Source organism: Aquila chrysaetos, chromosome 4 (genome assembly GCF_900496995.4).
Source record: "Aquila chrysaetos chrysaetos chromosome 4, bAquChr1.4, whole genome shotgun sequence".
Lineage (NCBI taxonomy): Eukaryota > Metazoa > Chordata > Aves > Accipitriformes > Accipitridae > Aquila > Aquila chrysaetos.
Window position 1 is genome coordinate 70,888,190 of NC_044007.1, and position 17,518 is coordinate 70,905,707.

Consider the following 17,518-nt stretch of genomic DNA (forward strand, 5'->3'; position numbering starts at 1 on the left):
TAGGCATTAATTGCCTCTAGCAGTCTCTAGCCACAGGTTAGTCTGCGTCGAGCAGCCTAAAGCCAGATAGATGTTTCACTGCCGTGGTTCATCTGCGTGCTCTGGTCCACCTGGCCACTGAAGCAAGAGCCTTTGAGCGCGTACTTTGGGAATCGCAGCTACGCTCGTCACTCCGTTCAGAACGCCAGGCCTGGCACAGCTCCAGCTTAGTGCCGCATAACGCTCAACGCCTGGCTCGTGGCCAGCCAGCAGCGGCTATCCAGCACGCGCTGCCTCCTCGCTGCCCTGCAATCTCCTATCTGCATCACTTGCAAGCTTCAGCTCAAAAAATTGTCATAGGTAACGAGCCTGACTGACTTCCACAGGATCTACTGGGGCATAGCCTCTACTTTACCAACTGGACTTAGCAATTTACATTTCCTGTACTGAAATTCTCAGCTCTTGCTGCATCTGCTGTTTAGTCTCCATCATAAGCAGGTGTTTCATTTGCCTGGTGCTGACCAAGAGAACCGAAAGGAATAAGCAGTGTTTTATTTGGTAAAACCAACAAACCCTTCATCAACTTGCTTGAGAAAGAACTGGTTAGCCTCACCCTCTCTGCCATCCCAGAAGTTGTTACAAAGATAACATAGGAGAAAAAAAAAACCCAAAACACCTTGAACCAGGAATTTGTGTTGTTTCAAGCCAACTCTGATTTCATAAACTTGGGGATCTCAGATTAGTGTCAGAGGACCAGGCAATCTGAAAAAATTCCCGTCACAGACCTTGACTCCATTATGCTTGGAACACACTAAGCATTCTCTGCAGCCTCATCCAGGCTACCTCTGATCCTCTTTAGCTATGCCAAAAGTGCAAGGATCAGCAGTACATTATGGATCTGTTTTCTTATTACCAAAACCCTTCGCTGAACAGCCATTCAAAAAGCAGACTTGAAGATACAAGGCTCTGCAAGCATCCATGTCCTTCACTACCTCTTTCTTCAACCTGTAACTTCACAGAATTAGAATTTCAAGAAGTAGCTTACAAAAAGGGAACAGAAACACATTCACCCCTTTTGGGGTCAGGAGAGAGGAAAAGAAGAAAGTGTTCTTTGGTTAGGATGTGTTTTTAAAGGATTGCTTATAAATAACCTCTAGCTGGAGTGCCAAACAAGTCCCTTAAACTTTCTGGTTTTCTATCCCAGGAATTCAGAAAGGATTGGGGTCTTCTCCTGCTAATCAGCTACAGCCATTCTCAGTCTGCAACAATCTTTTTTAAAAAGCTGCTTTTTTCTGCTGACCTCTGCATTCCTAAAGGAAGCACAGTCTTTGACTGAAAGTCTCCCAGTGACAAAGGCTAATTTAGTTCACACACAAAACAGGTATTCATTCTGCTGAAGATTTGACCAACTGAAGGAACTGTTCTTACATTCAGCTACCAGCAGGATCATATATTTTGCTTCTTTCAGATTACTCTTCCCCAGCATCTTTTTCCCTTGTTAAATGTAGTTCCATAGTTCTTTCTTGGGACTGTATCCTGGCATCACATTACTGGGGCAGAGCTCTGAAGGACTCAGCAGAGAAGTGAAAGGCTACTCCCTTCTTTAATGAAGTTGCCAACTACCAACCCTTTTTAGGGTCAAGCTGAAAATTTCTTATCAGAATGGACCATCTTTGAAGTGAGATAGTTAACACCTAGGTTTGCCAAGGCCAAGAGTAAATGCTAAGAAAAGTGCTTTCTTTATAGGAGCAGAATTAGATTCTTCAGCATGCAAAGCTTTTTTTCCACTGGACCATTTCTGGACACTACTAAGGTTTAGCGCACGTGGACTCTCATCCCGCTGCCACAGGGGCAGGACTTGCTTTACACCGGGCTGTCGAGCAGCCTACGCTTCTGCCTTTTGGCACAATGAGTCACAAACGTGAGCTAAGTAGACTTGGAGCACTTGTACAGCATTTACTCCACACAATACAAATACAACCCTGCGAAGTCAGGTTTTTTGCTAGTGCTCCTGGTAGGTGGCAGGTACCAAGCAGCCTCTGCAGGGAAATGCTGGTTTTCTTTCTCCTTTACTCAAATACCCATGTGTAGTGAGACATGCCTTTTCTTACATGGTAACACCATGCTGTGGCTTTGTGAGCTTGGATTTAAGTGTAAAGGGTTAGGATATGAAAGCTGAGTTACACTTACTGTTTCTTACATAGCCGGCCCCCTCTGGGGTTACAAGCACAGGACTGAGAGCAGAATTCCCACCACCCAAGGATAGATACATGAACTACAAATGGTCAATTAATGGTCACTGGGGAATGCCATGCAAGGGGACAGGTAGAACGAGGCTCTCTACACAAAAATGAAACAACCCATTTGAAAAACCTCCCATACGTGGTGAAAACGCAGAGGATTACAAGGCATAAAAGATGGTCAGAGCCCCCTACAAGAACAGGAAAGGAGTTACAACAGGGAGAGAACACTCCAGCATTAACCCCGAGTAAGGACACTATGTCTGATCAACACCACCTCTTCACTGCCAGCAGGTTCCCCACCCCTTCAGTACCTGAAGAGCACTGCTTTTTGATTAACATCTTGCTACTGCAGACTCTGCAATCACATAGTAAAAAAATAACCCACTGAGGTGTAAAGTATGGAGTAAATAAAAATTTTAGGAAGCCAACTGTACGCACATTTTCTGCTCTACCTTTCCCATGTAACAAGGTCACAGATGCTGCACTTAGGCATAGTAAATCTAGATGCAGGCTGGTGGATGATGCAGGCATCCTCAGCACTAAAGTAGCAGTCAAAGCCTGAAAGCAACCGGACAGACCACACCTGGGCTATGAAAAGATCTGTGCCAGAGGGAATGAGTTCGTGTGGAGGTCTCAAAACTTACAAGGCTCATCTGCCTGAAGAGGGCATGTCAACACAGCATGAGCTTGCAGAAAGTAGTAATTCGGTAGGGACTGAACCCACGGCATCGTGGTTTAATCCCGGCCAGCAACTAAGCACCACACAGCCGCTGACTCACTCCCCCTCCCTGGTGGGATGGAGGGAGAATCGAAAGGGTAAAAGTGAGAAAGAAACTCATGGGTTGAGATAAAAACAGTTTAATAGTTAAAAAGAAATAATAATTTAAAAAATAAAATTGTAAGGAAAAAAATTAATTACAAAGAGAGAGGAAAATAAAACCCAAGAAAGACAAGTGATGCAAATGAAAACAATTGCTCACCACCAACCGACTGATGCCCAGCCAGTCCCCGAGCAGCGGCCCCCCCTGCCAGCGTCCCCCCCCAGTTTTATTGCTGAGCATGGTACCATATGGTCTGGAATATCCCTTTGGTCAGCTGGGGTCAGCTGTCCCAGCTGTGTCCCCTCCCAGCTTTTTTGTGTCCCCCCCAGCCTCCTCGCTGGCAGGGCAGTAGGAGGAGCACGAAAGACCTTGGCTCTCTGTAAGCACTGCTCAGCAGTAACCAGAACATCCTTGTGTTATCAATACTATTTTCAGCACAAATCCAAAACATAGCCCCATACCAGCTACTGTGAAGAAATGTAACTCTATCCCAGCCAAAACGAGCACACACAGAGAATTAGTTTCCCCTCAAACTCTCTAATACGGAAAGGCAGTGTGAAATGTGAGGAAGAGCAAAGTATGACGCACTTGGGCATGACTGGCTGTCAGCCAAGAGGCTGAGAAAAGGATCAAAGAGTTTCTGGAGGAAATATTGGGACTGAGAGGTGAAAAGCAGCACTGAACATGGATTAAACAGAATTGAAAAGTTCAAAGTTTGACTGGCACAGGGTGTGTCTGATGCAATGAAGACCATGACTCTGAGGAGGCAAATGTAGGAGGAGAAGGAAAGGCTAAACATTTGCTTTAAGGAGCAACAGGCAAGTAGGGAGAAGCTGAACCAAATAGAAAGGCTGGGGCTGGTGTGAGAAGAGAGACACGCCATTCAGGGACCATCACACACAGTGCGAGACACACACAGTGGCCTGCAAAAAGCAGTTAAAAGGTGAAGAAGGGACCACTGCCACTCTCGGGGAGAGTCCCGATCCAGAGGATTGGGATGGAGATGCATGGGAAGAACCAGACCCATGTAAGTCTGGTAACTGTAATAATAACAGTGCTAAAAAGGGCTTGTTGCCCCACATCACAGGCCTCGCTGCAAGATGAGCTCTGTAACTTGGGAAGCTGGCCAGAGAAACAAACAGCACCTCCAGCTACCAAGACCACTGTAAAGAAAACCAAGCCTGCAGATGCAGCCCAGCAGAGAAGCAAGTCCCTCACAACAGGCTTCATTCCACAGCAAATAAGAGCTGTGACAGGTGATGGGTGCCCTAAAAAGGGATTCTGCTGAGTAGCTGGTTAAACTGGAGGGATGTCCTTGATTAACAGCGTATGTATGGATCTAGCTCAAGCAGCAGCCTCAGGGTGAGACTGGGACCAGGATCGGCCACATTGGCTGAAGATCCCCTAGTCAGTGATGACTCAGACTGATGGATGTGATGGATCATTAAGGGGTCTTACTCTGGCAAACTGTACTGGGTCTGGCTGGGAGGGAGTTACCTTTCTTCACAGTAGCCTGTATGGTGCTGTGCTTTGGATCTGCGACTAATGGTGTTGACAACACACCAACATTTTGGCTATTGCTAAGTAGTGCTTGCACAGCGTCAAGACGTTTTTCCCACTCTGCCCCCACAATAAGCAGACTGGGGTGGGCAAGAAGTTGGGAGGGGACACAGCCAGGACAGCTGACCTGAACTGAACAAAGGGATATCCCATACCATATAACCGCATCCTCAGCAAATGTAATGTTGACTCCTCCAATATGCCATAGTTATCAACGTGTCCACTAAATCCATTCCCTATTACAGAGTTAGTTAACTTTCTGCAGCAGAGTCCTCAGACTCACTGCTAGGTAGTCCCCATGATCTCCTTTGAAATCCTTGGTGTCATGTTATATATTTTCATGGCTTGTGATATTAAAACATTCTGGCATGATATAGGTAGTTGTTCAGTCATTGAGTTCCTTTAAACTCACTAGTAAATACCATCTGATCACAGAGACTCACTGATTTTTGAACATTTTTTTTCCTCCCTCTTTATTGAACAACCTAATTTGTAGTACTTGCGCTTGAGACAGATCATGCTGTGTGCAAAGATTTCACAGGACCCCCCTCAAGTTCCTCATGTAATTTCCTCAGTACTGCCACAATTGCCCTATGTGTTCCTTCTCTACTTTTATATTACGGACTTCCTGGCAAGCTGTCCCACTTCTCATGTTTGATATTTCTTTCAGCTTTGGAAAGCTATTCATCAAACTATTCTGATATTGTTTTATTAGGTTTTTACTTTTCTGTTTGAACACAGCTTCAGGTTTTTGAAAGACACCTTACTTTTTTTCTTCTTCTGGTGACACTTCTCATAACAGTTTCCTTTCAGACTTTTCAAAGGGAGCCTTAAAAAGAGAGACACATTTGCAGTAAGCTTTCATCTTTAAATAGTAATTTCTGAAGCTAGACCTAAACATAACATCTTATTTCCATTTACTTCACTGTTGGACTGTAAAAATGCCAATTTATTTTTATCACTGCACTACCATCATCCATTCCCAGGGTAACTCCCTTTCACAGAAACTGGTTGTAAAGCAGGATGTGGATAAGATTAAGTCTGCCCTGAAGGATAAATTTTGTTGAGGAGAACTGTGACTTCATTATTCGTCCAGATCTGGGTTCCCAGTACAAGAATGACATGGATACACTATGGTGGGCAGCGAACTTGCCACTAAGGGCCACTAAGTTGATTAAGCAGCTGGAGCATCTGACATACGAGGAGCTGCTGAGGCAGCTGGGATTGTTTAGCCCTAAGAAGGAAAGGCTCAGTGGGGATCGTATCAAAGTGTATAAATAGCTGATGTAAACAAGATGGATCCAAATTCTTCTCAGTGGTATTCAGTGACAGGACATGAGGCAGTGGGCACAAATTAAAATACAGGAAATTCCACTTAAACATGAAAAAAACTTTTTACTCTGAGGGTGATAAAACACTGGAGCAGGTTGCCCAGAAAGGCTGTGGAGTCTCCATCCTCGGGGATATTCAAAACCTGACTAGACATGGCACTGAGAAATCTGCTCTAAATGACCCTGCTTTGAGCAGGAGGATGGACTAGACACCTCCATAGATCTCTTTGAGCCTCAACTATTCTGTGACTCCGTGATTCTGTTCTTTTCCTTATTCATCCTCCTAAAAAATAACTTTACCCCCATTTCCGTGTCACTTCATTCCCCTGTCTCCCTCCTGAATTTTCTCCCCAGCCCAATGGTAGACACACAGAAAATCATGTGGTACCTGTGAAAAGAAACAGGAGGAAAGAGACCCCCTTAGCCTGGCCACAGGAGCCCTGCTGTCCCCTCCCACCACTGCTGTGGTCATTGCCACCAGGAAGGCATCAGCAAGAGGCACAGGTGGGGACTTACTGAGGGACTTACTGACAGTTGGTAGAAAGGGTCAAGAGACCTCTTCAGAAATTCAGCCTGCAGCAACACCTACAACCCAACCATCTGCGACGAGCGTGTCAATTAGCTTTGAGAACATCGATCTGCCACTGCCAGAGCTAAGGCCAAGTAGTTGCAACCTCACCTGCGACCAGCATGTTCTCAGCTGCGTGCACGTCCTTCGCTACCACCACAATCCAATTGCTTCCTTGTACACTGGTCCTGGGGCTGCACCTCCTAAGGAAGACCCACTGATAGAAAGACATAGACCAATGTCCACCTCTTCAAGGAGACCCTAAACATCAAGATCTCACAGATGGTCCTCCTCACCCTCATGCCCTTGCTTTCTCTAGTGTCAACCCACTGGCTGCTGAGGAGGACTCCATTGTGGCAGTCAGGGATCGGGTTGTCATTTTCAGGATCAATTAACCCCTTTCTCTTCCTCCTTCTCCTCCTCTTCCTCTCTTCCTGAATACGTTCCTCACAGGAAATGGTGAACCTTGTGTTTGCCACATGCCTAGCTGCATTAGACACCGCCATTGGATTCTACCTTGAGGGTGCCGTCACCTTTGGAGCAATGGGGAGAGGGGAGAAATACATGGAAAATAGACTCACCAGAGGTCAGACCAAGGGCATCAACCTTACTCTCCCCTAGGTGCAGATGCTGATGAGTCCAGCCCCATCTCCAAATCCCCTGCCCTTCTGTATGCAGTGGCAGTGCAATAATTCAGTTACAGCGTTGCTGAGGTCCCACAAAGCCTTCTGGTGTTGTCACTCTCCCCACTCTGGGACTGTCACCTGGTGCCTATCTGTGTCAAGGGATAAAGGAGTCTGGCAAGCAGGCAATGCTGAACTGGGAATGATGTAGGAATGCCTCAACCTGAAGGTCACAAGGTGCCAAGGACTTGACTCCTCAGCCATGCTGATGCCAGGAGATGAGCTGCTTTGCTCCCTGGAAGAGATTCATTGTTTTAGAAGGAAAGTACGCCAGTCCTCAATGAGCAGTGGGATGCTGACCTCACTCCCTAGTCTGCAAAGGCTTCGCACGAGGAAGGGAAGGTACACATTGCTCTGTCTCAGAAGGCCCACAACTTCTACACCTCTGTCCCTGCCATTGGTGAGAATTACTTGCCGCATGGCACCACCGCTACGAGGAACAGGACTGTCCCTGGCCACAGGGTCACTAACATCTCCCTTCACTTAGTGACACACCTAAAAATACCCCTTCTCCACAATGGGATCTGGTGGATGATTCCTCACAAAGACCAGGTACTCTCTAATCTTTGGGAAGGAGAGAACTCTATCACGTTCCTGCAGGAGACTCACAGCAATCCAACTAGGAAGCCTAGCTAGAAGACAGTCATCTCACCAACATCCCTGGCAGAGTGCTGACTCCGTCTTGCCTGGACCTTTACTTAAAGGTCCTGGGTTTGCTGAATTTATGCCATGTGCCATGCCACACCCTCCTCTGTTCTTAATCTTTAACACCTACAGCCCCCTGGGCCAGGAGTGCAGCCTTACCAGCACATATGTCTTGGTAGTCAGAGCCCCAGAGTCTTTTGCTGTGACTGCATGTGAGAGATCAGCAGGACAGGGCAGCTGGAGCAGGAGAGTTGGATTTGGAGAGGAACTTGGTGACCCATGCCTTTGCAGCCTGTTTTGAGTGACCTGTAAGACTGCCAGGCTCCAGGGCACATATCCAACTGCATCAGGAGATGGCTCATGGCGTGCAGCATTTGCCCTTCCCCACCAAGTTATCCCTTTTCCAGTTCCATCCTACCATGTCATTGCTCATACAGGACTGTCCCATACATATGATCATCCCTCTTTGAACCTTTTTTCATCCTAGTACATCCTTTTTGAGATGCACAGACCAGAGCTGCACTCTGGGTGTAGGCAAACCATGAATTTATGGAATGGCACAATGATGTCCTCTTTATTCCTTCCCCAGTCATTCCCAACATGCGATTTGCTTTTTTTGCCTGCTGCTGAGCACAATGCCTATTTGTTTCATGCGACCTCACTCCTGAGTGGTTCTAATCAGCTCAGAACCCATCATTTTATACATGAAGCTAGGAATGTGTTTCACCTCTGTGCCATACTTGATTTAACCAGCATTAAATTTCATCTGCCATGTAAGTGCTCAATCACTCAGTCTTGTGAAGTTCTTCTGCAATTTCCTAGTCTGCTTGTGTCCTTGCTGCTTCGAATAACTTCATCCCATCAGCAAATCTTGCCACTTACTGCTTATTTACGGTCATTTATGAAAGCTGCACAGTGCAGACTAATGTGGAACTCTGGTGGGGATCTTCCTCAGTTGAAAGAACTGACCATTTATCCCTACCTCTATCTCTTATCTTTTAACAATAATATCTCTGGACCAGCACCTTCCATTTTATTTATTTTTTTTTTAATTGATAACATTTCCTTACAAAGGTTTTTGGAAATTCAAGTAGAATGTATCAACCAGATCACCATAATTTTCATGTCTTCCCAACCCTTCATAGACCTCAAAGAATTTTCTAGGCAGGACTCCCTTCTACAGGAGCAATGTTGACTAAGCAACTTGTATCTCTCCTAGCACCTACTAATCCTATCTTCAGTTATTTCTACTAATTTACCTGGAATAAACATCAGGCTTAGAGACCTACAGTTCCCCAGAACTCCACTGCAATCCCTTTTACAGTCTGGCATCAAGTTTGCTACCAGGAAGTCTTCAGACACCGAGAAAGGTTTTGAGTAGGAGGTTACACTCCACCGTAAGTGATGTTTCTCGTCAAACTTCATTCGTCAGTTTGACGAGAAACCCAGGAGCTTCCCATTTGTTATTTTTAGGGTTTACGCTGTTCACCTCCAGCATGACCTCTTCTACAGTCGCTCTTGTTTCAGACAGATCCTCGACGGAGTGCTGACCCTACAAGGGGTTCCACGGAGGGGAATATTCAGAGGAAACCCACCTTCACAAACAGTTACAAACTTCTTCCAACACCTTTCCTGACCGCAGTTCCGCGCCATCCCAAGCACCCCGAAAACGCGCAGCACGAAATCATCCACCGAAAAGCCGCTACCAAGCTGTCCCAGGACAAAAGCCCAAGCAAGTTTACCTCACAGACTCCCCCTCCAGCCTTTCCTTCGCCCCTCCGGGCCGGTCCGGTCCGGTCCGGTCGCGCTGCCGCAGCAGACGGCGCCGGAGGAGGGAAGGAACGCCGGAGCTGGACAGCGGCCTCCCGCCCCGCCCCGCCCCGCCTCGACCGCCGCCCCTCCGCGGCCACGTTGGGGCCCGGCGGCGGGCACAGGGGCAATTTTGCGAGGGTGTTTTCCTCAGTTTTTTTATTTTTTTTTTATTTTAAATTGATGCAGTTCCCGGCCGCCCGCCGTCGGTGGTGGGGGAGCGTAGCGGTGCGGGAGGGAAGGAGGGAGGGGAGGGGAGCGCGGGGCCGCCCCAGGTGGCGGCGTGCTCCGTCTCCACAACATGGCGGGCGCGGAGCCCTTTGCGGCGGTGCTGGCCGCCCTGCGCGGCTGCTACGCCGAGGCCGCCCCGCTGGAGACCTTCATCCGGCGGCTGCGGGAAAGCGGCACCGGGGAGACCGAGGTGCTGCGGGGCGACGACGCCCCCTGCTACCGGACCTTCGTGGGGCAGTGCGTGGTGTGCGTCCCCCGCGGGGCCCGCGCCATCCCCCGGCCCTTCACCTTCCAGCAGGTAGGAGGCAGAGGGACCGAGCGGTGGCCCGCTCGCACCTGCGTCGCTCCCGGGGCGGCCGCACCAGCGCAGCCCTCGCCGAGGAGCGAGCCCCTACCGGGGTTGGTGGTGGGGGGACGACCGGGAGAGAACACGGACAACCCCCATCCATCCCCATCCCCATGCCGGTGCCGGTGCCGGCGCCGCGGGGCTTCCCCGGGCGGCTGAGGCGAGGGGTGAGGGCCGCTGCCGGCCCCGGGGGGCCGCGGAGGCGGCGCTGGGCGCTGCCGCCCGCCTTGGCTGGGTGGCAGAGCCGCTTCCTGCGTCCTCCATGGTTGCGCGGGGGCGGCGGACCGTCGCCCCTCGTGGCTGCTGCCGGCCCGGCCTCCCCTCGCCTCGCCTCGCTCGCCTGCCCCCTTCCAGCCGCCTCGGCTGCCGGCCCTGGGCAGCGGGGAGCGGTGGGGGATCGTTCCCCCCCCCACTCCTCCTCCTCCTCCTCCTCTTGCTGGGGGGTGGGCGAGCAAAGCGCTGGCGCTCAGCGGGTGGGTGGTTAGGCAGGGCAAAAAGCCTGCCGGCCTGGGGGCTCCCTGACTTGCCCTATGGGGTAGGAGTGAACAAACTCCAATGTGGCCGGGGAGCAGCTGGGAAAGTGGCATTTTTCACTTCCACTCTTGAGAGGATAGGGGAGAGGGGGGAACACCGCTTGCAGGTCGGCGTTTAAGCAGGAGAAACGTTTCAGAGAGGAAAAGACTGCTTTTTCTCTTGGAGCCGCTAAGTGCGCGAGCAAAACCGTGCTACGGTAGGAAACGAACTTTGCAAGCTTGTTGAGCGGGTTTTAGAATTGTGAACCGAGTCGTTTAGTTGAACTTTTCTTTACGTAAAAGGAAATGGAGGCCTCAAGAAAATCTGTGTTAGTTCCCTGGAGGTTAGAGCCTGCGTGAGCACGTATCTACGAGCACGTATCTACGGGCAGAGTGACCCGAAGGCCTTGGAGTCCAGGTTGCTCAGGGAGCCGAGGGGAGTAGTGTAGGGTGTTTCCTGGGCATGAAAACGAGGATCAAAAGGGCAGACGTTAAAAAGACTTCCTTAAAGTCGTAGGCCCGTGTCGCTGCATGTAAACATGTTCTGGTACACTTGAAAACCTTTCTTTTTGGGTATGGCGCTTGTGAATCGTTAATATTGCTTTGAAAGGGCTTGATCTAAAGCTGATGGCTAGGACTGTGTATCTTGCATGTCTGTTTATTTGAAGTGTATATTGTGGTTTATGGAAGAGTAGTTGATAAAAAGCTCATTTTCTTTTTTTCTTTCTTTCTTCAGTTATCTAGTCAGAGTGAAGTCATCACAAGAGTTGTTCAGAGACTGTGTGAAAAAAGAAAGAAGAATGTCCTCGCGTATGGATACTCCTTACTGGACGAAAACAGTTCTCATTTCCAAATCATGCCGTCTTCAAATATATACAGCTACCTACCCAATACTGCAACAGAAACTATTCGTATCAGCGGCCTCTGGGAAACACTGCTGAGCAGGATAGGGGATGATGTGATGATGTATTTGTTGGAACATTGTGCAATCTTTATGCTGGTTCCCCCTAGTAATTGTTACCAAGTTTGTGGGCAACCAGTTTATGAACTTATTTCACATAATGTAGACTCATCCCCAGTGTTTGTTAAACAAAGGTTTTCAAAGCATAAACGTAGTAGCTTGCTTGACTATATGCAAAAAAGGCTTATGTTTCATAGAAAGTATCTTTCAAAGTCGCATTGGTGGAAATGCAGACAGAGACTTGAAGCTAATGTCTCCAGCATGGGAAATAAAAAAAATAACAAGATACAAAGCGTCGTGTCCAGTTACCAGTATTCTGCAAAAGCCATTTCTAAAGCAAGCAAACAGATCAGAATGGTTACTGAACATCTGGAAAAACAGAGTAGCTCCAGTTTATATTTGTCAGCTACGGCACCATCTTTAAAAAGGAAGCTTGATAGGGAAAAACTTGGAATTCCAGCTAAGAGAGCAAAAGTAGAGGAAAAAGTGAGAGAGGAAAAGGCTTGTAATCTCACTCCTGATGTAAACCAGAGTAGTTCCAAGAGATATGGAACTGGGTATGTAGAATCACATTCTGTAAATCTCATTAAAAACCAGCACGTTTCTCAAAGAAGTAACAGTGATATGTCTGGTCCTTCTTTAGTTCACACATCTTGTGACGGGAAGAAGTTTGTGGCAGGTGAAAGGTCTTCCCTGCGAGGAGTTCAGAGTAACAAACCGTTAAAGCCCAGCATTGAAATTCAAGCAGAATCCCATAGGAAAGGAGTAGAGATGCATGTGTATAAGTCTCAGTTGGATTCTGTACAAATCAAAGCCATGGAGGGTATTTCTTCAAAATGTGGAAGGCGGGAAAGTCCCCTAGCTCATTTGGCAAAGAAGTTACCAAACACACTCCTGCGTTCTACAGTATACATTGACAGGAAGTTTCTTCTGTACTCTCGCAGGAGTTTCCAAGAATGTTTTCCTAAATCATTTTTATTGAATCGCTTGCAGGGCTGTCAGGCAGGTGGAAGACGGCTTATAGAAACTATATTCTTAAGCCAAAATCTGTTGGAGCAAAAGCACAGTCAAAGTCTGCCACATCACAACTGGAGAAAGAAGAGGTTGCCCAAACGCTACTGGCAAATGAGACACACATTTCAGAAACTCTTAAAGAACCATGGAAAGTGCCCGTACTTAGTTCTCTTGAAAAAAAATTGCCCTGTCTGGATATCTGAAACCAGTGTGAGACAAACTGAGCTGCCTTGTCAGGCAGCCTTGCCTGGGGAAGCAGAGGTTCACGAGCAAGTGGAGCAGTTTGGGAAAGAGCCTACTAAGAGTGTGACAAGCAGCAGATGTGAATCTGGTCACACTGATGCGCCAGACAACTTACGCGCTCCTCTTGCAAAATCTGTGTGCGGGGAGTCGCAGAGTGAGGAGCAAAACCCGGGAGAGGTGTGTGATTCAGCCCTCGGGGAGCTCCTCAAGCAGCACAGCAGCCACTGGCAGGTGTACATCTTTGTGAGGGAGTGCCTGGAGCGGGTCATCCCCGCTGAGCTTTGGGGTTCTAACCATAACAAGTGCCGGTTCTTAAAAAATGTGAAAGTGTTCATTTCCATGGGGAAGTTTGCTAAGCTTTCGTTGCAGGAGTTGATGTGGAAGATGAGAGTGAATGACTGCATGTGGCTTCGTCTAGTCAAAGGTACTTCTTAAAGAACTTAAGTGGCGGGGGTGTCAGATGACTGGTGTTCACGTTTAATGTGGGAAGGGGAGGGTACTGAATCTGAGTTCAGAGTTGTTGGGTTCATTGATAATAACCGTAGCCGAGAGAGCAAACCTAATAATATTTGTAATTGATGGTGGAAAAACACTTAAGCCTTTCCTTCCAAAACTTCAGTTTTCATCATTTTCATTCATGCTTTTTGTGTTTAATAGGATGACATTTTCACAAACATGAATTCAGAACCTGGGCCTTTCAACAAAGCTCCCTTCCACCCCTACCCTCCAAATTGCAGTAACTCTAAAAATTCCTTGAAGTATGACCTAAACACATAAGGAACAAATGCAGTCTGCCTGTTGGTTACCATAAGCCTTCAGAAAGAACTGAAGACGCTTGTAGTGGCATGTGTTCCTCTGCTATGGGAGTGAACCTTTGTTCCACAGCATGTTTCTCCCCCTCGCCCCCCCCCATCAACCTTGCGAGAAAGATGTGAGTATGGGAGCCGTGCAATGCAGGGGTTGTCCACTATCTGTCACCTTTCTAGAGCCCTACTCTAGGAACAAGAGACCCATGCTGAGCACTACTTCAGGCTGGGTTGTTGATGGTACAGACGTCACCAGACCGAGTGGTCCCTGGCTGAAAGCTGTCGTGAGGGCATCAGCTGATTGCTCCAAATTCTGTATGAATCCCTTCTGTTTAGTCCTCTTTTTCAAATGATGTCAAGTAAATCTTGCTTCCCTGAAAAAGTCTTTTTTTCAGACACTATCCTAGGACTTACATCTAGGCTGAAGCTGGCGTTCTGTGGTTGATTGCTGTAGGATCTAATGCATGTTGTCATTTTTCTGTGCTTCCATTCTCCACCTATACAATGTGGATTGCACTTCCTTAACTGGTATGTTTGCAGTATTTATTCTTACCTGGTAATGTACTTGGATCCTACAGTAATGTGAGCTGAAAATGGTATTCCTTCTTAAAAGGTGCGATAAGGTTCTGAAATTACTACGGGTTCTTTGTGATGTAGGAGGAAAATAAACAAGTCTGATGTTTGAGAACTGATGCCAAAAATAGGGGAGGTTACACTTCCATAAGAAACTGTTAATTCTAGCAAATACATTGATTCTTTATTCAGAAACTCTGGCTCAAAAACATGCTTTTCAAAATGCTGAGGAGTTAAATATTTTAAAAGGTTTTTATTGTAGAATATATGTTTGGTTCGTAGTCATTTGGAACATCTTATCTGAAAAAAACATAATACCCTCTTACTCTCTGGCCTTATTCCAGGAAAAGCAACACATAGGCTTAATTTTAATTTTCATGAAAGTACTCCCTTGTGCTTGAAGTTTAAAACACACATTTAATTGCTTTGCTGCACTGTAGTTGTTTTTTTTTTCTCCAAAAGTGGTAGTAGTGGTTTCTTGTTAGTTCCCTGAATTGTAGCCATCATCGACATCTGTTGTCAAGCCGTTAGAAAAAAATGATCTAGTTCCAGGACAGGTACTTAACAACATGCTGATTTAATTTGTGTATTACAGCGGCATATTGCAACTCTTCAGTTAGAGGATTTTCTAACAATCACTGGATTTTTTCATTGATGTTAGCTGGCCTCTGTTGAAGTGAACACTGTTTTCTCTCTTTATGGTAGTCTTTTCTTAGGTGCTGTAAATACATGAAAATGTCTCCTCCCTGAAGCACACAAAAACCAAACAGGGTAGAGAACTGGCAACTTATTTCCATTTCATAAGTCTCAGTTTTAAGCCTCAGCTCTTTTGTGTCAAAAGTAAGCTGTTTTTAACACATTTGTGCCATAATCATTTGTGCTATGCAGCTAAACTAATATTTCTCTATATTTCTTTAAATTATCCTGTTGTATTTTGCTAAATTCTACTCTTAAATTTAATTAGAAAAAATGTAATTGAAAGTTGGCAAAAATTCAGTATTGTAGCACTGGGTTTTATTCCCTACTCACCGATATTTCAGCACCACTACTGGCCTTAAATTTGACAGTAGCTAGGAATGTTCTGGGTTTGTAATTTTTGTGCCATCTAAATATTAGAAGTGCTGATAGACTTAAATAAGGGTGATTTTTTTTTTTCTTCTTTTTTTTGACTGCAGCAATAAGTTTTTATATAGGATGTCTGAAATAAAGCTTAACCCTGAAATTAATTTTCATGTAACTGGGAAATCTGAGTATCATTCTTATCCCCAAGTCAGCCTAGTTCAATTCTGTTATTTTTACAGTATACCTAAGCATTTTCATTCTTTTGCCCCCCCCCCCCCCCCCTTTTTAAAAGTTTTATATTGTAGTAGGCTTATTTCCATTTTACCTTTCCCTTCACAATAATTTTGCCATTGTGCATTAAAGATCTTGCACAATCAACGCTGGGGAAAGAAAGTCAGTCTTTGGGCTACTAATGGCATGTATTCATATCCTGTATGTCAATTTGTCACTGCAAATTAGTTTCTATGTTTGTACTTTAAGCTTGGGTCGGCCACTTTAATGCCAGTGAAAATTTGGAGTGGCATCTGTGCAATTGTTTGTACTTGCTTTTTTTCTTTCCATTAACCTCAAGCTAAGAAAAGTGTTAACAATGTGTGGTTTTTTTGTTTGTATGTTCTGTTTCTTTACTAATACAAATAGTTGATATTCACTATAACTACCTTTGAATTGTTTATTGAAGGTGATCACTTTGTTCCTGCATATGAACATTGTTTCCGTGAAGAACTTTTGGCTAAATTCCTGTACTGGCTGATGGATACCTATGTTGTTGAGTTGCTCAGATCATTTTTCTATATCACCGAGACCATGTTCCAGAAAAACATGCTTTTCTACTACCGAAAGTTTATTTGGGGCAAGTTACAGAACATTGGAATTAGGTAACATTAGAAAACTAATCAAACATTAATGGAATATGTAGAAATCTCGTGTTTTGTAGTGTAAAATTATAATTCTGCTTTCATTTATTGCCCATTTATCCTCCTTTTATTTGCTTAATTTCCCAAAAGAAAATTCAGCCTGTGATTGTAGTGTGCACAGCTTGTAAATTATGAAGTATTTTGTGTGAGAAAAGTGATTCAACTTTAGAATTCTTTGGTAGGAGAAGAGAAACCTTTGCAACAATAAAATCCATTTTAAAGAGGATTTTGTTTTGATAAGTCAATTTTTTACACCTTTTAACAGTGAGTAGAGCATAGTGACAGAATCCCAAAGTAACCTTGGGAAAGTTAATTTTAAAAATACTCAATTTGCTTCAAGTGCTTTAATTAAAAAAAAAAACAAAAAACCAAACCCCCCCATAAACAACCCAAACCCAAACCTCTGCTGAAATGCTGTAATACTTTAGTCATAAATTCAGACAGTAGCCTTGTGGTTTCAGGTTTTTTAAGGTTGAAGGATTTAAAAGCTGCAGTTTCTTTTTTAGTGCAGCTGTGGAATTCCATGCTGCTTTTTTGGTCCTAAAAATGCATGCATGTATTTAAGTTAGGGCATTATTTAAGATCAAATTTTAAGCAATTAAGTGAGAAAATAGGAAAGATCTGAAGGCAATTTTAATGAATGGTATTGTGCACACGTCTCCATAGTTCACATCTTTTTGGGTTGTCGTTATGAATTGTTGGTGTCTGAGAGCGCTTTGGAACTGTGCAAAATTAGCATATTTTGTCTTGTGTTTTAATGGCTGTGTTATGCAGTCAACCTTTTGCTTTCACAGTGCTCTGTTGGTCTACAATGTTATATGTGTGATTTTATTTTTTTTCCCCTCCTGCCCCGCTGCTCCCTGATTTCAACATTGGTATCTCCAGTGTAGCTCTTCTGCATGCGTTTGCACTTAATGGGGCCTCAATCTTGTTTGCAGTTGTAGCAGAGTATGCAATTTAGTAGTAGTAGAATATAATTTTCAGTACCACATATTCTGTTTGTTTTGTCTTCAAACTAACAGTTTTGCAATTCATGTTTTATGTAGTTTTAATGTACTTTAAAGGCTACTTTTTGGCATAAAGTATCATCAAGTACTAATTTTACATATTAGATATAATGCTGTCTTTAGTGGGGTATGTGATCAAAAGGAAATTTGGTTTTAGCCCTTTGTCCCTATTCCCAGTTTCCCAGAAAAACCAGGCGTGTAAGGACAAGG

General features: G+C 45.4%; 1 protein-coding gene across 5 annotated transcripts in view; it reads left to right on the plus strand.

Annotated features, from left to right (window-relative positions):
* The first annotated feature begins 9,747 nt into the window (after positions 1-9,747).
* The window catches only part of TERT (telomerase reverse transcriptase), a 34,793-nt gene continuing 27,022 nt past the window's right edge, over positions 9,748-17,518 (plus strand). For 3 of the 5 annotated variants that reach the window (XM_030012637.2, XM_030012635.2, XM_030012638.2), the window contains exons 1-3: positions 9,748-10,168; positions 11,465-13,370; positions 16,067-16,262. In XM_030012637.2, the coding sequence (XP_029868497.1) occupies positions 9,941-10,168; positions 11,465-13,370; positions 16,067-16,262 (2,330 nt within the window). In that variant the 5' untranslated portion in view covers positions 9,748-9,940. Of the gene's footprint in view, positions 10,169-10,836; positions 10,947-11,464; positions 13,371-16,066; positions 16,263-17,518 lie in introns of those variants that run through there. The other 2 variants (XM_030012636.2, XM_030012639.2) reach the window with 2 other exon arrangements.